The 23,029-nt window shown below is 52.8% G+C and overlaps 1 protein-coding gene across 9 annotated transcripts in view; it reads right to left on the bottom strand.

The window, feature by feature from the left end:
- Positions 1-23,029, bottom strand: part of FUBP3 (far upstream element binding protein 3) — a 50,294-nt gene that overhangs the window by 8,601 nt on the left and 18,664 nt on the right. For 8 of the 9 annotated variants that reach the window (XM_047768702.1, XM_047768701.1, XM_047768703.1 and 5 more), the window contains 10 exons: positions 19,183-19,216; positions 16,334-16,383; positions 15,735-15,806; positions 14,384-14,441; positions 12,267-12,429; positions 10,990-11,088; positions 8,635-8,739; positions 7,262-7,364; positions 5,808-5,908; positions 3,202-3,343 (listed from right to left, as the gene is read on the bottom strand). In XM_047768702.1, coding sequence (XP_047624658.1) covers positions 3,202-3,343; positions 5,808-5,908; positions 7,262-7,364; positions 8,635-8,739; positions 10,990-11,088; positions 12,267-12,429; positions 14,384-14,441; positions 15,735-15,806; positions 16,334-16,383; positions 19,183-19,216 — 927 coding nt within the window. The remainder of the gene's footprint in view (positions 1-3,201; positions 3,344-5,807; positions 5,909-7,261; positions 7,365-8,634; positions 8,740-10,989; positions 11,089-12,266; positions 12,430-14,383; positions 14,442-15,734; positions 15,807-16,333; positions 16,384-19,182; positions 19,217-23,029) is intronic. The other variant, XM_047768697.1, reaches the window with a different exon arrangement.

Below are 23,029 nucleotides of genomic sequence, written 5' to 3'. Positions count from 1 at the left end.
AGAACTTACAGATCGGCTCTGCTCCACTGGGGTGGGGAGCCAGGATACAAGGCAAACTTGGAGCACAGAGTTTTGCAAAACTGGAAAAAGACCATCGGTAGGAAATCTGGCGCAGGCGACCTGCCTCAAGGGATCAAGGCAGAGACTAAACTCTAAAGGCGCGTCTCTGAGTCACCCCTACCCACCCAGAGTCAAAACTAACCTCCAATGACAGGCCTGTAAATGACATAAATGACAGGCTCCACCTGCCCCCTGCCCGTGCTGCTGGAGAACCACGCCCCAACAAGCGTCAAAGTAAGTTTGGGGCACCAAGAGCAGGCACGGCCTACATCTCATCTCACCCCAAAGCTCAAGGCCGTCCTTCCTGAAGGCAGTGTGAGTGGAAGGAAACCAGGAGACTGTCGCAGTCCCAAAAGCTTGGTTCGAGGTCAATTTGGGTAGCACACTGTAGTTTAGTTTAGCGCAGTTTTAAATTTAAAAGCAAATTAAAAAAAAAAGAAACTCAGCAGACCCAAGTGGTGTGCACGTGACTTCCTTAAAGATGAGCTACGGGAGTTCCCGTCGTGGCGCAGTGGTTAACGAATCCGACTAGGAACCATGAGGTTGCGGGTTCGGTCCCTGCCCTTGCTCAGTGGGTTAACGATCCGGCGTTGCCGTGAGCTGTGGTGTAGGTTGCAGACGCGGCTCGGATCCCGCGTTGCTGTGGCTCTGGCGTAGGCCGGTGGCTACAGCTCCGATTGGACCCCTAGCCTGGGAATCTCCATATGCCGCGGGAGCGGCCCAAGAAATAGCAAAAAGACAAAAAAAAAAAAAAAAAAGAGCTACGGTTTAAGGAGAGTGCCCGTTTCCTACCTGGAGAGAACATGATCTCAGGGGCAGCACCGGCCAAGCAGAAAGTCAGCAGCTTTGCTCTGCTTCCAGGTCGGCGCAAGCCCCTCCCGGCCCTGTAACTACTGCCCTTCACCCACAGATCATGAGTTTTATCTGCTTTGTACCATGAAGAGCAAGCAGCTCTGCTCCTAGGCAGCAGGTTTGGGGGGAGCAACGAGGAGCTAAGAACAAGCGGAGGCCCTTCCTCTCCTCTCACCTGCACCAGCCTCTGCCCGAACCACTGGGTCCTGGAGGCAAGAGGACGAAAGGGCGGCGCGTGTGTCTGGGACAGAGAAGCCCACGGGCCCAGAAGAGCCCCCTCCACTGACAAACTCGCACCGAGGCCCCCCCGGACCCTTTCCCGAGGCCTCGGGCGCATGCTAATGAGACAGGAGGCACCGCCAAACTGAGCGGCGCCGGAAGGAGTTAATTGAAGTTCATCTTCCTTCAAAATGAGGTCACCAGCTTGGCACATGGTGGCTGTCTACAGGCTCATTCGGCAGCCTGCTCCATTCTTCCACCTGATGGGGGGCAGAAGCGACCCACCAGTGGCCCCCTGGCTGGATGTGAAATCGTAAAGTAATTAATCAAACCTGCTAAAAGGCTTGGCTGACAAGAGCAGGGCTGGCCGCACTGTCTGTCACAACTGCTGCATTTATCATGGAAATCCAGCAGGGGCCCAGGGAGGCGCAGCGTCTGTCCAAGGGCTGGAGCAGGGGCGCTGGGCCTGCCTGCGTGTGGCTCCCGCGCCCACGCGCCTTCCCTCACGCCCAGCCCTCGGGGGAGGAGTGCCAGAAAGCCCCCCACCCTCGCCCAACACCACCTGTCCTGGGCTTCCCGAGGCTGCCGCCGCCACCGAAGCCCCAGGACACAATTTCCGTTACTGCTGCATTCTGCTGTGACTTTCCTCTGGAAGACCCTGCAGAGGACACACTACGAGGGGCTGTCCTGCAAGCACCGAGGTGTCACTGACTACGAGGAATTGTCACAGTGAAGACAGCACGGCTCTGCCAGGCCTCGAGGAGACACGTCACAGGAAAACTCCGCTGACAAAACAGTTCTCAAGAAGCACAGGAACCCAGACGTGTTCTCGAGCTACAGGCATCAACCAGATTTCACCTCACGGCAGCAGCCCAGCTGACGGTCTGGGTAGCACGTCTGACTTATCACAGCATCTGGGCAGCTGACAACATCCATGAAACACCTCCCTGCGTGCACTCCCGGCCAGAAAACGACAACAAGCCCACAGTGTTCCCAGCGCCTCCGCGAGGTTGACACTCCCAGAGACAACACCGATTCAGGAGATAAACTCCGTCCGAGAATGGGCCCCGGTGCAGATGCTGGGAGGGCGGGGGAGGGACAGGAGGGATTCCCGCCCCAGGCCAGCGGGGGACGACGGGCACGGCGGCCTCGGCTTTCTGCGGGGCAGACGTTCCCGAATCACGTTCCGCGGAATGCCAGCAGCCCTCCCACAGCTAAGAGGTGCCTGCGGGGCGCAGAACCGGGGGCGACTCCAGGGAGAAAACTGTGTGTCCTCCGTCTGTGGACGGAGACACACGGAGGACGGAGTAGACGGAGAGGCAAACAGACACAAAGCCCAGGGCCAAACGCCAGTTTCCCGCCGGCACAGACGGCACCGCTGAGCGCGCTGCTCTGTGAGCCACAGGCCTGCTCTCAGCCGCCTCTCTCGGTCAAGGCCAGTGCAGCTGGACCGCAGTGGCCTAGAAATCTGCCTGCTCACCCTGCTGCTTTTCACCCAAGGACGAACAGAAGCCACATCAGCCGTGAACGAGGGTTCCTGGCTGATGTGCTCTGAAATGCGCAAAAACAACCAACAGATCGGTTTTTATTTCCCTCCACAGGGTGTCTGCTACTCATGGAAAATGTGTGGAAAAGATAAAAAACCACCCTCACACGTCACGTCAACAAAGACCAAATACCCACGTCCAGTGAGGAAAAGGGGGACGTGCTTGTCAGGAAGCCGTCTTTGCTGGAGGAAACTATCTGGACAGCTCCTCGAAGTTCCTCGGAGGTGAGTTCATCACTAGTTGGTGAAGGGCAAACATTCAGAGGCCCCTCGCCGCGGGCAGGGCAGGCAGCGGGTCCCCACTGACCCCTGTTTACCTGCGGCCGAGCGCTTGCTCTGCCCCGTTCGCCGGAAGACCCCTGAAAAGGAGGTTCCTGCAGGTGGCAGCCGTGCTGCCGCTGGGGCCCCTTCAGTCAAGGGCAGCAAACAGAGAACCTCACGCTTCGGGGGTGGTACACGTGGCCCGACTGCTCCCAGGTCAAACAGCAGGAGGGGGACACCAAACCCCGGCAGCCGCCTCCTACCTTTGCCTATGACGAGGCCACACTTATCGGCTGGCACCGTGTAGGTTATCTCCTGGATGCCCCCAGGGGTTCCCACGCTCCAGTCGCCACGGCCACGGCCTCTTCCTCTGGCTACTGCCAGGCCTCCGAAGCCATCTCTTTCCTGGGAAGGAAGCAAACTCAAGTGACGCTTTCTGCCACGGGCCCCAGCACTGGTTTCCGTCCCCGGGGGAGGAGGTTCAGTGAGAGGATGTAATCAAGGTCACAGGCTGGAACCGGAGCACCTTTCCACCTTCCAGATTCTGAAGAGTTCTTTCAAACCAGATTAACACAAAGGAGGCATGTGCAGATAAACACCTGTGGTTACATGAACAGCACAAACACCCACTAGAACAGGTGGGCAGATACCAGTTTCTAAGTCTGAAGCCCAACGCCCTCATCCGCTGGGTTTTAATCATGGGGCCCCTGTCCACAGGCATCAGGAGCTGGTTCTCTTCTCAAGGCTAGCCTGTCCCTTCCTGTGGCAAACATGGGCTGGACCCACCAGAAGCCAGAAGCCGGATATCAGATGCCCAAGAGCCACGGGCTTTTGAAAGGGACACGTTGTATGGCAGGGACGATCGCTTAGCCTCCCCTACAAGGCCGCCATAAATGTAGCAATTCAGACACGGCTCTTAAGAGTCTGAATATCTTGCAACTCCAAAAGAAAAGGATTTCAGAGAAAAACCACACCGCAAAAGAGGGAGGATCAAGCCAGAAGCTTTGGCCCATGGGCTGGGCCTGGAGAAGTCTCTGACTCATTCTCCTACTGTTTCCCCAGCAGTAAGAGGGAGCAAAACCCACACAACAGGGGAAGATTCCTTTCCTTTGAGGGCAAAACACCCCACTGCAGCCTCTGTGCCTTGAGTCACTTGGGACCTGCAGCAATTACAATCTTTTAAATGTTGAGGCCCAACCTGGTCAAGCTGAGAGCACCTGCAGGCAGGGAGAAGCTGAAAAGATGTTCAACGCAGCAAAGGGCTATTTGGTCGATTCGAACCTGCTTCTGTCGACTGAGAGTGAACTGAACATTTACCCAGAACCTAACCCAGCGGAAAGCAGCTGCTGCGCTCTGCTTTTATGAGAGACAAATGACAAGTAAACAAGGTAATTTTAGGGATTCATGTTAAAATGCACAAAACAGACAACCTTCTGGGTATGCCACACGTTCTCAAAGACATCTCTTCAAACCCTCGCAGCCTCTGCAGTTCTGTGGTCACCAGTTTTTTTTTTTTTTTTTGGTCTTTTCAGAGCCACACCCACAGCATATGGAGGTTCCCAGGCGAGGGGTCTAATTGGAGCTGTAGCCGCCGGCCCACAGCACAGCCATAGCAACGTGGGATCCGAGCCACTCTGTGACTTACACCACAGCTCATAGCAACACGGGATCCTTAACCCACTGAGCAAGGCCAGGGACCGAACCCGCAACCTCATGGTTCCTAGTCGGATTCGTTAACCACTGCGCCACGACGGGAACTCCAGTGTTCACCAGTTCTTGCCACTAGAAAGGATGTTAGAGATCAACTAGTGACTCTTTTCGGAACTTGTCTAACCCTAACTCCTAGGGCTGCAGGTGAAACGCAGGCCACTCTCTTGGATATTGGGATTCAGGGGGCCTGCGGGGGCGGTGTGTAAACCTGAAACTTCAGCAGGTGCCCCCAGATGACTTATGGGATCACGTGGGTGTGTCACCAGGTACAAAGCCCTGGGTCTGCCACTGAGAAAACTGTGCCTGAAACAGGGTTCAAGGTTCACCTAAGGTCTCATGAAAAATGGTAGAGCTGGGATGACAATTTCTGATCAGTGCTTTCTTCAGCTCCCATCGTACTCAGACTGTCCTATAAACCTGTGGGACGTGACATGTCCACCTGCCACCAGCTATGGTGGTTCCCCAGAGCAGTTTACAATGGTGGCAGGTGGACCCTAACAGCGTCCCACAAGCCCATGCACACAGCAGAGCAGATGTGCATGAAAACAGCTTTCACATTCTGGCAGATCGTGAAGTGCTTTCTAAAGCTCAGACTAGATATTGGTTTTTTGTTTGTTCGTTTTTTGGCTTTTTAGGGCTGCACCCTTGGCATATAGAATTTCCCAGGCGAAGGGTCAAATTGGAGCTGTGGCTGCCGGCCTATGGCACAGCCACAGCAACGCAGGATCCAAGCCATGTCTGCAACCTACACTACAGCTCAGGGCAACGCCGGATCCTTAACCCACTGAGCGAGGCCAAGGATTGAACCCGCTTCCTCATGGGTACTAGTCGGATTTGTTTCCACTGAGCCCCGATAGGAATGCCAAGATTTTACTTATCGTTTCGTACTAAGTACCCTCAACTGTTCAAAACCTAGCAATAGGCACTGCAAATCCCCCAAACAGTTTAAATAAACAGGAAATTACTGTGTAAAGAAAATCTAGATCCTAGGGTAATAAAGGGAGAATAATGATAAACTAGCAAGAGAAAGAAAAGAAGGCAGGAAAGAAAGAGATGGATGGAGGCCGCTGGCTGTCGTCCTAGAGGGAGAACTGGTTCCCAAGAATGTGACCGGGGAGGAGTGCCTGCTGCGCGGTGCTGCCCCGAGAGCCAGACCCACCTGGGCGGTAAGAATCAGCTCGCTGATGACGTGGGCTGCATGCTGGCATCGGTCTGGGGGTCCCATGACCTGGGCAGCTCTCTCCGGACTAATGCCATCATCTGTGGAACAAGGTGAGAGACGGAATGAGGAAAAGCCCAAATTCAGAAGGAACCAAGGCCAATCTGATTTGCCAGACAGTCCTACCAGCAGAGGGTAAAAGAGGGACACTAGATTCAGGGACCCTTGGGACAGGGAAGGGTCTGCGGGTGCATCTTTTTGCATGGTCCATGGCGATACTCACTTCTCATGCAGCTACCGCCATTTAAAAAAGACGTCATTATAGAAACTAAAGTGACCTTAAAAAAAAATGTGTCAAAAAAAAAAAGAGTTCCCGTCGTGGCGCAGTGGTTAACGAATCTGACTAGGATCCATGAGGACGCCGGTTCCATCCCTGGCCTCGCTCAGTGGGTTAAGGATCCAGCGTTGCCATGAGCTGTGGTGTAGGTTGCAGATGCGGCTCGGATCCCACATTGCTGTGGCCGTGGCATAGGCCGGCGGCTACAGCTCCGATTAGACCCCTAGCCTGGGAACCTCTGTATGCCTTGGGAGCGGCCCAAGAAATAGCTAAAAAGACAAAAAAAAAAAAAAAAGGGTGTCAAGGAAAACAGAATTGAAACTATTTTCCAAACAGTATTCCATCATGATGTTTTCTCATCTCCAGAGAAATGAGGAAAATACAAACATTGTAGACAATTCTGCTGATAAAAGTAAATTTATAAAATTTAAAGAATTATCCTTTATTCTAAGATTTCTGGAAAATGGCTTTAGGTTATTTTTAATTTTATGAAATCAAAATAGCAGATTTTTTTCTCCTTTTTTTGGGGAGCTGCACCCGCAGCACATGAAGGTTCCCAGAGTAGGGGTCGAATCGGAGCTGTAGCCACTTGCCTACACGAGAGCCACAGCAACATGGGATCTGAGCCTCATCTGCGACTACACCACAGCTCACGGTAACACTGGATCCTTAACCCACTGAGTGAGGCCAGGGATCAAACCCACATCGTCATGGGTGCCAGTTGGGTTTGTTAACCGCTGAGCCATGACGGGAAAGCCCAGTTTTTTGCTTTTTTTTTTTTTTAAACAAGTTCTCAAATGGCAAAATGAAAAACTAGAAATGCTATGATGAGTCCTCCAATCTTACAGCCTAAGGAGGAAAAGGCCTGGAAACTCCTGGGGCTAGAGTGCTCTGGCACAAGAAACGTGATCTGGCCAAGAAATCCACAGACAGAAATGAGGGCCTGGAGGAGACACCTGGATTGGAACTCTGGTAATGGTGTGCTGCTGCAAGAGAGAGCGAGCGAGAGCGCGAGCGAGCACGGAACACACGGTGGGCTAGTTACCACGTGCTTATTCTGTGCGGTGCTCTGTAATTCTTCACAGTGCTGAGGCTTTCCAGAATCACTGAGACCAACCTGGTTTGAACTGAATCCTCACACCGGCATCATTCTGGATCTTTTTGATCATCTCCCCATTTCTTCCTATCACAATCCCCACAGCAAACCTAGGCACAGACACCTAAGCACAGAGAAACAGAACCTCAGCAGAGCATTCCTGCAAACCCGTGCGTGCGCACACACCCACACCCACACCCAATCACAGTGCATTCCTGGAAATGATATCATAAAGCATGTCTTTTAGGAAAAATACCGTGGTTGACGACAACATTCCTATCGATTAAATGCATCTAGTAGGTCTAAGACCTGATCAAAAATAGTTTATAAAAATGAAGTAAAACAAGAATAAACCTGATAGATAAGATGTAATTTTTTTTTTTTTTTTTTTAGGGCTGCGTGCATGGCACATGGAGGTTCCCAGGCTGGGAGTCAAATCGGAGCTGCAGCCGCCGGCCTACACCACAGCCACAGGGATGCAGGATCCGAGCCTCGTCTGTGACCTACACCACAGCTCACGGCAATGCCAGATCCTAACCCACTGAGTAAGGCCAGGGACTGAACTCGCATCCTCATGGATACTAGTTGGATTAGTTTCCTCTGTGCCACAAGGGGAACTCCCTAAAAAAATTTTTTTAATTAAAAATTTATCTTCCAAATTCTATGAACTAAGAAGCATAATATGCCATATACAGTGATTATACTGTGGTCTTTTAAAATGTTGTGTTTTTTTTCCTTCACTTTTTCATGGTGGTAAAATGTAGAAAAGGCAGTATTTATTATCATCTTAGCCATGTGTAAATAAGCCTCTCAGGGGCCTTAAGTACATCTGCGATGTCGTGTAACAATCACCAATATCTATACCCCAATAAAAACTCAGTATCCGTTAAACTGCAAGGCCTCCTTCCGCAGCCCCGGGAACCTCTATTCTACTTTCCGTCTCTAGGAATGTGCCTGTCCTGGGCCCCTCATGTCAGTGGAATCATACAGCGTCTGTCCTTCTGTATCCGGCTCACTTCACCAAGCACGGCGTCTGCCCGGCCCGCCCACGCGGCAGCGTGTGTCGAGGATGTGTTTCCATCCCAGTCCGCCTCATCAATAAAAGCTTCCGAGTTTGATGCAATCACCACCCAGACCGCCCTGAGACCCGGGGCGCTGGGGTGAGCCCTGACGCCTACCCCAAGCAGGGGACGCCCCCAGTCCCGAAGCGCACGCGGCCAGCGCCCCTCGTGGCGGCGGACCGACCCGCTCCTTCCTCACGCCCACCCTGGGGACCTGCGTCCTCGTGGGCCTTGCAGCGGAGACAAGAGTTAAGTAACTTGCTCAAGGTCAAAACGCTAAAAGCACCACGACCTACAACCTGAAACTCGCCTCCTGACCCGTGAAGCGCATACCTCTATGCTGCCTCCTCCCATCCGGGAGCTGAAATCGCCGCGAACGCCTCGGAAGTCGGCTTGGTCTTTTTCTCGGATGATCTCTAACACCATTTCTCGAGCTTGCTGCACAAACACGGAGGGAAGGCGTTATGGAAAACAAAATCCCCCAGAAGACACGACGCCAGGTGAAATTTCACGATCGAACCCTGTTAACCTGGGCTCACAGTCTCGGGAGGTGCTCAGCCGTGGAGACCTCACTACCCTCCCCCGGCAGCATGGTCGTGTGGTGCGGGCAGGCTGCCGCTGAGCACTGTGTCACACGTATCACATCTTAGGTGACATGTTCTTTACACTGTACAAAAATCTGCACGCAGAGAAGGACTCACTGTCCTTTAAGCCCCAGCTGGGTTGGCACATTGGTGCGGGGTCACAACTGGATCATGGCGCCCCCTGACCTATCTCTGACATGCCCTTTCTTTCCAGCGAGGGGAGGGCGTTCTGCGAGCCCTGGCTGTGGGCAGCTTCCGGAGGAAGACGAGATCTCCACGCCACCCCACGGCAGAGGCGCTCCAGGGAGGCCAGGGGACAAGGCCGGCCTGGGAGCCCGAAAATACCTGCCGGCACTCAGAGCTGGACCATCTCAACAACCCCCCCAGCCCCGACCGTCTGCGAGGCACCTTCAGAGTCCTCTCCGCCAAGAATGGCCTTGCGTCCACGCCGCCCACGCCAGCCCCAGCCCCACAGGACTAGGGCTAAGGAGCAGACACGCATGACAGTTCAAGGGCATGTGTGAACCCAGACTGAGTCCCAGTTCTAGAAAAATCAAAACAAGAAAGCCCAGAGCAGCAATGTCTCAGGATATGGGGAGAAATACCCTGAGAGATTCTTAGTTCTGGTCTTAGAGAAGGAAGACATGTGCTGCAGGATTTAGAGGTGGGAAATCAGAGCATCTGCCGTTCACTTAACAAATGGTAAGTAAATACACATGCCTGCATTCAAACAAGATGCTAAGTACGTTGAGGGTATACAGATGTTTGCTGTACCATCTTTTCAACTTTTCTATATATTGGAAGTTTTTCATAATAGAAAGCTGTGAAGAGGAAACAAAACGAAACAAAAACAAAAACGCAAACAACGATTTATCCTAAATATAGCAGATAGCTTCTCCCAAATAAAACATAGAGAATACACACAGTTCCAAAATAAAAAGAATACTAAAACCCTTTTGTGATAATTATTTTCCTGCCAATTCATCAAACAGCGGTGAAACAAGCTCCTTGTCCAGGTCTTTTCCTACAAAAGGCCCCAGAGAGAAGGCAGGGCCCTGCTCTGGGTCAGAGAGCACCACGACCACAGCAGGGGGCCCACACGCTGGGCCGGAGGAGCCGAGGGAGGAAGGAGGAGGTGCGGCCTCACTTTTCTAAAAGCCCAGCTGCTTACACTGAAAGCCCAGACCCTCGGGGGGACCTGCCAGGACAGGAGGGGCATAAGGGCTACGTTGCTGATGGCAAGCCAAGCAGAGCAGCCCCTGGAATCACCAGCCCTCAATCCTGTTTTAAAATCATTTTATATATAGACCTTGATGAAACAAAACAAGAAAACCACCAACGACATTTGAGTTCAGCTGAACAAGAGTGTTAAGACGGGCCGGTAACCTCCACTGGCTCCAAGCCCCAGAGCGGTTACAGAGGGCTGGCTGTCGCTGACGGGCTGGTCACCCAGGTGCATCTCTGGAGCTACTCTAAATGCAGTAAAGGCAAGGCAGGCAGCAGCGAGCAAGAAGAAGAGGACAGAGACAACTCCACACCCAGAGCCCACCCATATCCCTGCCAAGAGCCCAAGAGCTGGAGGGTGGAAGCACCCAGGTGATGGGCACCTGCCGTCCCCTCCCTCCTCAGCTGGAGGTCTTGAAAAATGGGAGAGAGGGAGGGAGAGGGGGGGACAAAGAGATAAAGCCACAGGGAGCCTGCATGTGCGCTGGCCACAGGTCAACAGGGAAAACTGTGTGTGACCAGGGCTGTGCCAGCCAATGTGTTTATGGAAAGGTCTGCAGCGGGCTGTCCCTGACGGCAGCCACCAGCCACCAGCCATGTGCGGCTCTGAGCGCTCAAAACACGGCCGGTGTGACAGAGGAACTCACTTTTTACTCAACCGGATGAGTTCCAGCAGCCCCGTGTGGCCAGCAGTGCTGGTACTGGGGGCACAGCCCTGGTTCCTTTCATCATCGAACTCGGTCTGGGAAGACAGCTTGCCTTAAGCTGAGAAACACCCGGTTCTATAATTTCCTGACGGACATGAAAGCGCTCCAGGTCCCACCCAGTGACGCTGCTGCACCCGCGGCGCGCCCCGCGCACCCCCTGGTTTCTCTCCTACCTGCACTTTAAAGGGGTCTCCGGTGATGCGAAGAGGCTTGTCGGCGCCCGTAGGCAGCGGGCCGTCCTGGATCATGACCATCTTCACGCCCGTCCGCTCCTGTGGGGCACACACACCGTCACCACGAGGGACACGGGATGGCACATGCCACAGGCGGCCGGGCTCCGTCTTGGTGAGACATGTCTCCCTCCCACACCGCCCTGGCCCCTGGCCCCCGAGAAGGCTGTCATACAGGCCATGCTGGAGAGCTTCCCAGCCTGACTCGGAAACCACTCTCCTCCCGTCCGGCCCCTGGAGTGTCCCGGCACGGACGAGCTCTTTCTGCAAAGCGCCAGGCACTGGCCAGCTAGGCGCTCTGCCGGCCGTCGCCTCGTCAGCGCTCCCGCAGGGCAGGGGTGATGCCGTTTCCCCATCTCAGGCGGAGGGGCTCTGGGCAAGCTGCCCAAGGCTCCAGAGCTGAGGCCGGGCACCTCAATCTGGATTCTGGGCTCCTAACGCCTAAACCTTAGGAGCCCACAGTGCAACGCCTTTCGCAATCCAAGGATGGGGCTACGCCACAGAAAACAGGCAGGTCTCAAGCCCAACCTGCAACTTCAAAAACCCAAAAGCTCCGAGATAAAAAAGTCTGACCCTGGATAAATCTGCTTGGTCCAGAACTAACCTGAACCCACGGGAGTGCCTTTCCAGCCCTCCTCGCCCGAGTGCGACTACTGATGCGTTTAGCCGTGCTTACGGGTGCAGCCCCGGGACTTGCCGGGGGTTGAATTCGAAATCACGTTTGGGCCCCTGGGTCTCGGGTGAGGGATTCTGGAGCTCGGCGCGGCACCTGCTCACGGAGCGTTACTTGCTAGTGGGCTCTGTGCTAAGGGCCTCGAGTAAGTGCAAAACGACGGCTGCTATTTCAGCTCATTCCAACAGCGAGGCTGGCACGGCCCCGCTCTCACGGATGAGGCCCTGAGCCCTAGAAAAGCCCACACAGCTCACGAGGGCGAGTGCTGCTGGCTCAGCGCCCCAGGCTCGGGACCCAGTCTTTTTATCTGAGGTGTCGTCACTGGACAGGAAAAGCGGTCCTGAAGGGGCTTCCCTGCCACACTGGCTGCCGCAAGTTCACGGGGACCCGAGGGCCTGGCGTCGGAGCGGCACCGAGCCTGGCCATAGTCACCGTCCAGCAGGGTGGGGGGTGGAGGGCACGGCAGAGCCCAGACCAGGCCCGGGCGCGGGCACGTGGAGGAAGGGGAGGCCGGGTCAGGCGCGGCTCTGCTGGGGCGCACACACACCTGCAGCTGCTTTATCGTCTCCCCTCCTTTGCCGATGACCAGACCCACTTTCGACGCGGGGATGAGGAGCTCCTGGATCGTGCTGCTGCCGTCGACGTCGTTGTGAAAGCCAGGTCCGTTCCGACAGCGATCCACAATCTGCCCCAGGAGCCGCTTGGCTTGTCTTTGGGAGGGAGGAGAACCGGCGCTGAGTGAGTGCTCCGAGCACTGGGGAGCACCGGGGAGACGCACGGAGGCGTCAGGGCCGCCCTCCGTCCAGCTCCAGCTCCCACAGCCCAGAGGCCTCTGCCATCCGCCACACTTCGGGGCTGGAACTTAAAAGCAACACACACCACACCGGCAACCCTCCAACCCAGCCCGTTCAGGTCTGCCTCTGCTTGCGCTCCTACAAACACGGCCCATCTCCTATCAGAACGCCTGCTGCTCCGCCGGCCGAGTCCACCTGCCGTCCCTCTGCTCCCCAGTCCAGCCCAACCCTTCTCACGGAGTATAGACTCGACGGACGCGTGTTAAACAAGGGTAGGAGAGACAGCAAGGAGGAAGACGGAAGAAAGAAAGCGAGGGTTAGTAGCCATCATCATCTGAATCTGCAAACGCCAAATTTCTTCTCCGTAACCAATGGCTCTGCTCGATGACTCTGCAACTAGGGCTGTGCATCACCAGTTTGGTTCCAAGGGGCAGGGAAAAAAAGGAGGCAGGGCCCTGCTGCAGCTGTGCAGTCATACACACCTGCTTTGTGCTTTTCGTGTCAGACTGTCAAGCCCTGCCTTTCACACGGAATCTTGTGCGTATGTATCTGGAGACAGGGCAGGGAAACTACAATGCTGAAATAAGTACAACCCAGCCTATGGAGGCCAATTTCCTTTTCTGCACCAGAATCTCCCGGCTGTTATCTGCAGCATTTATTCTTCAAATCACCATGTACATTCTATTCTGTGGTTCCTGGAATAGGGAAAGATTCAGCTGCTAAACAGGCTGGCTGTACTGCGCACTGAAGGCAACAAAAATCCTTTCCTCCTCAAGTTATAATCCCACTGCCTCGACTGCTCGGGTAGAAAAGGAAGTAAGAATGTTTAGAAGAGGAGGAAGAGAGACGAGAATGGCAGGACACAGATGCCACCTCTGGGAGTCTTGAGCCTTTGTGTATATAAGATGGCCTTGGGTATCTTCTGAGTTACGACAGCTTTTTAATATTTTGCTTGTGTACTAGATTAACCTGCATTGCAAGAAAAATGCCTTGACTCCAGCAAAACCATCCTGCCTGTCCTATAATGCACACCTGCCAGCGATATTTATTCTGGTTCACTGCTTGCAATGTTACAGCAGAATAAGAGAATTTAAACTCATCTAGACTCCCTGAGAAATGGAAACAATAAAACAGCCCTGCCTACTGAGCCAGACATAATCTCAGCACCCCTGTCCCCTGGTGCAGCGCTACTCAGGAGATTGGAAGAGGAGAGCGAGCAGACTCTAAGTTAGCACACCCCCTCTCCCCAGGGGGTTCTTGGGTTCACGCGGCCTGCCTCTAATACAAGGCTCCGAGCATGCGTGCACCAGGGCAGAAGAGCAATGCTAGTCTGCAGGCTGCTGCCAGGGCCCCAAAAGGCAACACACCCTCTGGCTGGTCCATATGGCCCCGAGCGGAGCAATGGCCACAGAGCAGATGCACTTGGCTCACAGACATCAGAGGGGCAATAGGATTGGCCGCAGGCAAAGGACCTGAGGCCTGGATTCTCAATGTTCCACGAAGCGACAGGCTCGCTATTCCAGCCCTGCTCAGGTAAAGGGGGTATTAAGGAAGAATTTGGTTAATGAGAGCACTCAGGCAGGGTGAACACTGGTGAGGACCTGGTTTATGAAGGAGATGTCAGGACAGCCGTGAGAAATTCTGTAGGGTTTGGGGGGTGGGGGGGACTGGTATCTTATGTGTTTAAAGGTAATAGAAAAACTCCCCTGGAGTGGCAACCGCCCAGGTCCTTCCCTGGAGAAGCACCTGCTTTTGTGGCTAGACTGCAGCACAGATCGCAATGTTCAATAATCATTCTGCCCTTCCGTGTCTCCCCGTGCGGGGAAGGAGGAAGAAGAGTGAAAGGAAGAAGTAAACGAAATAAACTTACTCAATACTTTCTGGGGTTCCGGTGAGCACACAGGGCCTCTCTGGAATCCCAGAGCTCTCTATAAGAAGAATCAAGAAGGTGAGGTGTGTGGGTGGCCATCAGGCAACGCGGGCACCCTGCCTCTGGGGACAGACTCTGTCTGGGCTGGTGCCTACACCAGCCCCACAGAAGCCCAGGCTCCCAGGAAAAAAAAAGTTTATTTCCGCTTGCGGAGAGACTAGCTCCACCCTAGAGTCTCAGAATAAAAACAAGTCCTGCAGGGGACACTGGGAAGACACAGCAGAGATTTCTGACTTGGTTCTAGTGAGCAGTCTCGGGCTCATTCCTGACCCACTTGTGTGCTAGCGAGTGCCTGAATCCCGCAGCCTGCGAGTCCTAGGTTTTCTCCGCCTACAGGGCAGTTTAACAGGTTCTTGTCTGCAAACAGCTCCGAGGCCCGCTGGTGAGGAAGGTGACGGGGTGCACGTGAGAGTGATCACCAGTTACGGCAGGAACACACCAAGAGAACAGCGACACCTCTATGGAACTGGTTCCGGGCCATTTGACAAGAGAAGGAAAAAATCTTATTTCCCGACACCACACACAATGCTTCACTTTGTTCAAAAAAAATGTCGCCTCTAAAAATGCTTCCTTGGGGGGAAAAAAAAAAAAAAGAAAAAGAAAGAGAAATCGCTATAACGGCACTAACTGCCTTCAAGATGCTGTTGTACGAAGCATCTTTTTAAATGACAAGCCTTTCTCTGGCCGGATGTCCTCCAAACCTCCTCCCCCCCCATGGAAAGAGGCCAAACAGACGATGAAGCTACAAATAAAGTTAAAACTCTTCTTCCTCAATCCGTCTCTCTGCATATCACATGGTCAAAACGCACCCAGCTGGGAAAGGTCTTGAACTGTGTTTAACATGTGCTACTTTAGCCAGAACCTCCGGCTGCCTCTTTCCACAAAGGGCAGGGACGGTCTAACTCACGGGAGCCATGAGCAGGCCCCAGGAGGAAGCCCAGAGCCACCGGACTGTCCAGGCCCCACTCTGTCTGCCTTAACATTCTGGTGCAGAAAACAGAGGTCCCAGACCGGCAGGTGTTTAGGAGGGGCCGCACAGGGCCCAGAGCTGCAGGGCGCTTCCCCACGGGGCTCGACAGGCAGCATCAGCTCTGGACCTGTGTCTTCTCTGGTTGTTCTGCTTCTCACCTGGGAGGCCAGCCCCAGAAGTGCAAGGAAAACAGCAACCACATATACTTACCCAAGCCCCTAAACTTCTGAGCCACAAGCACAGGTTTTAAATCTGAAAAACTCTTAAAAAAGACTGATTTCTACCAAACTGATGAGCTCGATGAAAAAAAGGAGCGCTTACCTGAAGCAATTTGAATTTTGCAACCAGATTCTGCTTGAATCCGTGAAATCTGCTCACCTCCCCGGCCAATAACTGAAAGAAATTGAACGGGGTCAGAATACTGCGCCCTCCCTCCCATATTCCATATTTAACCATGCATGAATGACTTCATTAATGCTACCAACATTTATACTTGGCTCATGGCACAAGTTGGGTTGGCTTTGGCAAGCCTGCAGAAACTGTACATGAAACACAGCAAACAGCAAAGGGTAATCTCGCCAAAGTGAGAAGAAAGATGGGGCGGGGGGGGGGGGGGGCTTGGCCCAACTTTCTGGCCTCCCCCTCAGCCCAGAGAGTGCTGCACTGCTTTGGGCCTCCAGAGAACACAGTGTGCAAAACATGCTACCACAGGTGACACACTGAAAGAGACTAAAATGAAGGGACCGGGAGTTCCCACTATGACGCAGTGGCTGGGGATCTGGTGTGGTGCGGCTGTGGTGTAGCTTGCAGCTGCAGCTCGGACTCCGTCCCTGGCTGGGGAATTTCCACATGCCACGGGTGCGGCCAAAAACAAGAGAGAGACAGGCATTAGGGAAAAAGTAAATAAGATGGATACTTACTAAATCCAACCATTTTATCAGGCACTTTGAATTCTTCTGTTATTACTGCCCTAAAAAAACAAAAAAAAAATTTGGAAAAATACACGGAATAAAGAAGTCTGCAGTTATTTTGGGTTCCCCCAAATTTCCCACAGCGGCAGTGTTAAACAGACAAAGGCTTAAAATAAATCAGGCCAGTGTGGTCAACAGGTCCAGAAGCATCCACCAAGACTGCCATCGCACGAACCCTTTGGCCAATCTCTCCTTGAAAAGACCCAAGCCTCCCCTCCCTCCTTGTGGCAGAGGAAGAAACCTCTGTTTCTTCATTAAACCATCACCTCCACTAGCAACTGCCTTTTCTTCCTCCAGCAGCGCTTAACACCTGAAGACCTTCTGGGGCCTAGGGAGTGTCTGGACTTCGGTTCTGGTCTCCTCTCTAGAGGCAGAGAGACTCAGCTGTTCTTCAACAGTCCTTGCTTCTCCATCTCCTTATTGCTTTCTGGTCTCCTTCTAATTTTCTGCCTCTTAGGGTGAGATGCCCCCCATGGGACTAGTACCCAACAGGGGTCTAATCAGTGTTGACTGGTACAGAATAATTACCTTACTCACTCTACAAAGTACTCCTGCTAAATGCTATCTGATCCATTATTTGTCTTTTTTCTTTTTCTTTCCTTTTTTTTTTTTTAAAAAAAAACAACAACTATTGCACTGGCTCTTTCAAACAATCTTCACATTTGCCATACAGTATATTGTGGACAATATCCAATTTGCCCAACACCCTAGAAAGCAATTAAATCCAAACATTTACCTTAGGAGGAAGCTAAGTAGTTTAAAAAAAAAAGAAAAGTAAGCGTTTTAAACATCTCTCACACAGCTGGATTTTTACCCATCACGGAAAGGACTGAACAAAGTGCACGTTCTCAGGGACAGTGCGGCACTTTGAGGAAACGCAGGGCATGAGGAGCACGGCCACTGTCACTCTGGCAGGAGCAGGCGGCGCCTTCTGGCGTGTCCATCCTCAGATGGCACAGGCCCCGGGATGCTCTCTACCTCCTGGGATGTCCGAATTCACACCCAAATCAGGCAATTCCCAGCTTCCGCAGCAGCAGCGGTGTGGATGTGGATGCCAAGCCTCGGCTGGCCTAACGGTACGTCCTAGGATAGACGTGGGGTCCCTGTGGGGGTGCTTCTGGACTGAGGCGAAGGGTGACAGTACTCCTGGATGTGTAGCCACTGGGTTGCTGCTCACACGTGCAGCACAAAGCTGCCTACTCCCAGGAAAGAGTGCTGGGGAGCCAACTGGAAGGGGGGCAACACTACCACGACTCCAAGTGTCACAAAACCCAGGCAGGTCCCCAGCCCACGGGAACAATCTCAGCAGACTCTCTTTGAGGAAGAAACATATGAAGATGAACTGCTTTGGGCTTCCTGGAAGCCAAAGCTCTATTTTTGTTGTTGTTGTTATTTTAGGGCCACACCCGTGGCATACAGAAGTTCCCAGGCTAGGGGGTCAAATCGGAGCTGGAGCCGCTGGCCTATATATACCACAGCCTCGGCAACCTGGGATCCAAGCTGTGTCTGCAACCTATACCACAGCTCACGGCAATGCTTAACCACTGAGCAGGGCCAGGGATCGAACCTGCATCCTTATGGATGCTAGTTAGATTCGTTTCCACCAAGCCACGATGGGAACGCCCAACGAAGCTCTATTTTAAACGTAGGGCTGAAGCTGGTCTAATGCGTAAAGTATAAACATTTTGGAAAGTAAAAGCCTGAGTAACCGTGGCATTATAGGAAAGTTACATTTGATACTAACAACCTCATTTAAATGACTCTCTCAATTCATGAAAAAACAAAGCAAACAAAGAAACCAAAACCCCCCCAGGATTAATCTTTCACTTAACCGATGCCTGGTGATTTCTAGAAACCCCCAACATCTGCACAGACTACAGAGGATGGTAACGGTATCCTGGCTGGTGGAGGTCAGGATAACGTGTTACAGCAGCAAATACGCACATAAACTTGCATCCCTTACGGAAGAGTCTTAGCAGAGTTTCCCGTCTATTTCATCCTTTTTGAAGGGATAACGCTGTGACTGCAAACACCCCATCTTACAGACTGGTCTTTTTGGTTTCTGGCTGCACCCATGGCATGTGGACGTTCCTGGGCTGGGGATCAAACCTGCACCACAGCAGCGCCTCAGGCCACTGCAGTGACACGGCCAGATCCTCAACCTGCTGCACCGCAAGAGAACTCCCAGGCTGGTCTCTGTAAAGCCCCGAGGTCTCTGTGTCACCTACATCCTCACGGCTTTGGGGCAGGCTGCGAGGGGAAACTAAGGGAGGGAATCAGCTGAGCACCCATCCAAGGTTCCGTGGCAAGGTCTCTCTCTGCAGCGGGGTCAGGCCAGGGTGTGTGTTGGGGGTGCTGGGGTGCCCCAGGCCTCTGCCTCCTGGGCCCACAAGTTCCATCTCGTGAGAGCCCAACAAGTCACACTTCTTCAGCACATCTTTTGTCACATGAAGAGGCTAAGGATTCATAAAACATTGGGAAAACCATTGCATCAGGAGGCAAACTTTCACACGCTCTCCTTTCAATTCAATATACGTAGGCAGAAAGAGCAGCTTCAACATCCGAGAAGTCTTCTAAGTTGACATATCAACGGCTGAGTTTTAAGACCTTGTATTAGCTGGTCCCTCCAGCTTACATTGTCTTGGGAAAGGGCTACAAAAAAAGTTGAGTCTTAAAGAAAATGAGCCTATGGTTTTTCACACTCTCAACCTCTGACTTTCTAACACTTTAGTACAGATGGTGGATCAATAAACAATTAGAAATGATCAATAAATAATAAAACATAACCCACTGCTTACCTTTGATGTACCAAGGCCCCTAACTGGTTACCTACTGTGGCAAAGAGAAAGAGAAAAGAAAAATCAAAGCATTAGCACGGATAAACTAACTTCATCCTCACATGAGTTCTTAGGTTTGGGGGGCGGCGGGGGGATGGCAGAAAGCAAGCCAACAGTAATTTAGGCTCAGTGGCTGAAATGAATGCGTTACATGATACGGAACAGGAGGGGAGGTCTTGATGAACACACTGGCTCTAACCCGGTGTCCAGCTGAATGCAGGATAAGAAATTGATCTGTGGGTCCACATGCTGAGAGGCCTGGGAGAAAATCCTGCAGCCTAAATCCCTCTCACCTCCTCCCTCCCGCCCGCCCCGCATCCAAACTCAATGTAAAGATGGTGAGGGTTCCTTCTCTTTTTGAAACAAATGAGAAGACTTAACCTCCCAGCTCGCAAGCATTGTTCAGCACGGCTCCGTGGCAGCTGCAGCCACTAAGAACGCACGCCAGTGTTCCCGCCGGCCACGCCGCGGGGCGCCGCCCCCTCCCTACCCTCCCAGGAGGGTAAGCAGCTCGAGGAGGGGATCTGGCCTCCGCCCTCCTCGGGCCTCCTCGCCGACCCACGGCCGCAGACCCACGGCCGCAGTCCGTAGGCGGTGGACGCTAACAGTGAGCAACTCCTCTCAAGCCCATTTCACAGAGACAGCAGTGCCCAGCCTCTTAGGATGAAAACCAACTCTGCAATCACAGCCGAACGGCACCACTTTAGCCACGCTGTTTGTTCATTTTTCCTCTTGCAACCACTGATGAGTGTTTCTGCCAGCCTTCAGCAAGGAATGACTCTGTGGTGTGTCTCTTTCGGAAAACGCAGCCCAGGAAGCACAGGCAGCTGACAACGAAGAAGTACAAATCCTAACTATTACGAGCAGCTGAACGAATCTTACAGCATGCTAAGCGGAGGATCTGAAACTATGTCTCTGGGGAAAGTTATAAGGACAGACAGGAGATAAGTGGAGAAGGATCAATTACATCAGCCTCTGAACAAAGAGTGAAATGGTTTGACGTCTGAAATTAGGACTCCGACAGCTCTTCTTTCCGCGGGAACTTAACCCTGTCATTCTCTGCCCAGAGAGGAGCCGGTTATTAGAAGTCCGAGGAAAAAAAACCAACCAACCAACCAGATCCTGATGTTTTAAAAGGAGAAGAAGAAGCAGAGAGAGGCATGCTAGCAAAGAGGACCCGAAGCTGCTGAGTCAATACCGTCTTTCTTCTGCATCAATAGCAAGATAATGGTCTGCGGCCAAAATATTGACATTATATACTATTAATCTGCTTCTCTCAGGGATAAGTGAATTGCTTTTTGGTTTTTAACTGAATCTTAAAATATTCTTGGCGCACTCCCAGTTTGAACATGACAAATGCCCTTGCTTGGGACAGGCCATGTTCATGATTCCCACCCCACGTGAAAAGTGGACAACCGGCCAGCTTAGGAAAGGCACCCTCGGCGCCCCCTGAGCTCGTGAGGCTGGGAGAGGGGCCACTCCCACCTCAGGCAGCGGGTGTGAAAACCACGTGCTGAAGGAGGGGTCCACGGCAGCGCGCTTGCCAAGTTGTGCTGCCTGTTCCGTCTTGAAGGCCAAGCTTAGCTGCCCTGCTTACTCCCCCGAACTCTCCTCTTAGGGGCAGAGCATCCAGGGAAGACAGAGAAGTAAGTGTCTTGAAGTGACGTGGCCGGACCTTGGCTCTCGGTTTGCTGCGCTGTTTGGTAAGAGACGGCAAGAGGCTGATGATCTTTCAGCCAGAAAAGCCACCAAGACAGAATAAAGGGCAACACGACCAGAAAGAGCTTCGCGAGACTCACGAGAACATTCTTCGGAGGGCTCGTGCTCAAAAGCTATTTGAAATTTTCTGCTCATCACAAAAAAAGGAAATTCCTTTGTGTTGGCAGAGAGTCACAGGTGTCACGCACACCGTATCATTTCTGACAGCCAACTACTTTGTGACAAGTGGAGATGCTTAGACTGAAAATAGAGGTGCACGCACCATCATCCCACAAATAGATGGGGTGCTGTGGGCCACACCACTGAAGAACGAAATCAAAATCAAATCCAGATTCAGCTCTTTGAGGTGGTGCACCCTTCAGGACAAACTGACTCCCTCCTCCACGCAAACGCTGCAGCCCGTGCTGTAACGTTTCATTCCCTCCTGGAACATTCCCATCTGGTGCCTAAAAAGGAAAACCAGCCGTTAGATAAGGGGCACTGGGCACTCACACAGCACACTGGTCACGCCCGGCTCCACCAATGGGGGCCTCCGCCCAGTCTTCAGGATGAAGACGAGCCAGACGAGGGAGGCATGCAGGAACGCCTAGCAAGCTCAATTCAGCGGTAACCACAGTCATTTTACTGTAAGAAAAGGAAAACCGCTGAATAAAACAGTCCTATTTGCCGTTAATGGCAGCGGCCCGTCGACAGCAGCTCATCTTGCCTCCAAAGCTGCCCTCAGCCCCGCAGCCCCCAGCGCAAGTGTGCAAGCAGCACACCTGCATGCTGCTCACTTCTCCCACGCGCACGAGCCATAAAGGGACGGCGCCTGGATGACGGGAAAATGAGCTTCCCAGAGAACACACTCATGCTGCAACGGGAGACACTCTTTCTGAAGAGTAACCCCCAGCCCATTTCAATAGCGATCTTTGAAAAAGATTCAGGCGCTGGACACGTTTTCCCTGTTTTTGAGGCAGAAAATAAGTCTCCATTTCCTTTCCCCAAAGACATGCTGACAAAACATCACTGAAGAACATACCCAACTTTATAACACGCAACCATCTTAATGGTTAACCCCCCCCCCAAAAAAAAGCCCAGGGGACAAAAGCACCTGTCGTCCCTTGTAGCAATGCAGACAGCACCTGCCAGCCTCATACACGGGGAGCAGCAGGCCCCCCGCAGGTGGGCGGGCAGGTCAGGAGTGAAAACGGCAGTTTTTATATGACTGGCAAAACAAACAAATCCATCAAGCCTTCCTCTTCAGCCTCCGCAAACAATGCTCCTGCGCTCGGATTCCCGTCTCCTCCACTCGGACCAGCGCCTTTCCAGCCCCAGTTAAGGTCCGTCATACTTACAGCTGGCTGTGGGGACCACTGCAGTTTTCAAGGCATTTTTGAAAAGCTTTTCTCCCGAGGACAAGACAAAGGCTTCCTGTGTTTGAATGGCAGCAACTCTCGCCCCAGGGCCACAAAACACTGACTTGCTAAATTCGGCTCAAAAGTCCTTAGATGAGTAATCTGTTACTAATTTTGCAAATTACTATTTTTCTTTAAAGTGAGAGTACCTTCAAGTTTCTCTCAATCACATTGCTCTCGCTTGCAGTGGGATATGCTCTGTGAGTGGAAATGAACAAACGCCAGCCCCAGCTTCAAAGGCTGCGCTTCTGGATAGCTCACCCATCGGAACCCCGTCGGAACCCACGTAGTCCGACGAAAGCCCTGCGAGGTGGAGGCGGTTATTCTCAGTCCCCGTTACTGACAAAGGCGGGGTCGCAGGCCAGCCTCCAGGAAAGGGCAAAGTGCCTGCGTGAGCCCGGGCCCATCAGGCCTTTTAGGTGCTGGGCGCTGGGCCGGGTCCTGGGCATAAAATGGTGAGCAAGGCCATCTTTGCCTTCGGGAAGTTTAGGGCCTGGTGGCAAAGGCAGAAGGCTCTGGGATGAGCAGCAAGCTACCCGCGTCTCCAGGAAGCCCACCTGCTCCCCTCCCCAGGAAGTGTCTACCCAGGGACCTCTGGGGGAAAAGAAAGAGGAAAAATAAAGGCTACAAGACTGACTTACAGCGTGTGCCTTATTTTCACTTCATCCAGTGGTTATGAAGTCGATTTAGGG

The sequence above is a fragment of the Phacochoerus africanus genome, chromosome 2 (genome assembly GCF_016906955.1).
Source record: "Phacochoerus africanus isolate WHEZ1 chromosome 2, ROS_Pafr_v1, whole genome shotgun sequence".
NCBI classification, from domain to species: domain Eukaryota; kingdom Metazoa; phylum Chordata; class Mammalia; order Artiodactyla; family Suidae; genus Phacochoerus; species Phacochoerus africanus.
Note: the sequence above shows the minus strand (reverse complement) of the source record. Positions and strands in the feature narration are given on the sequence as shown.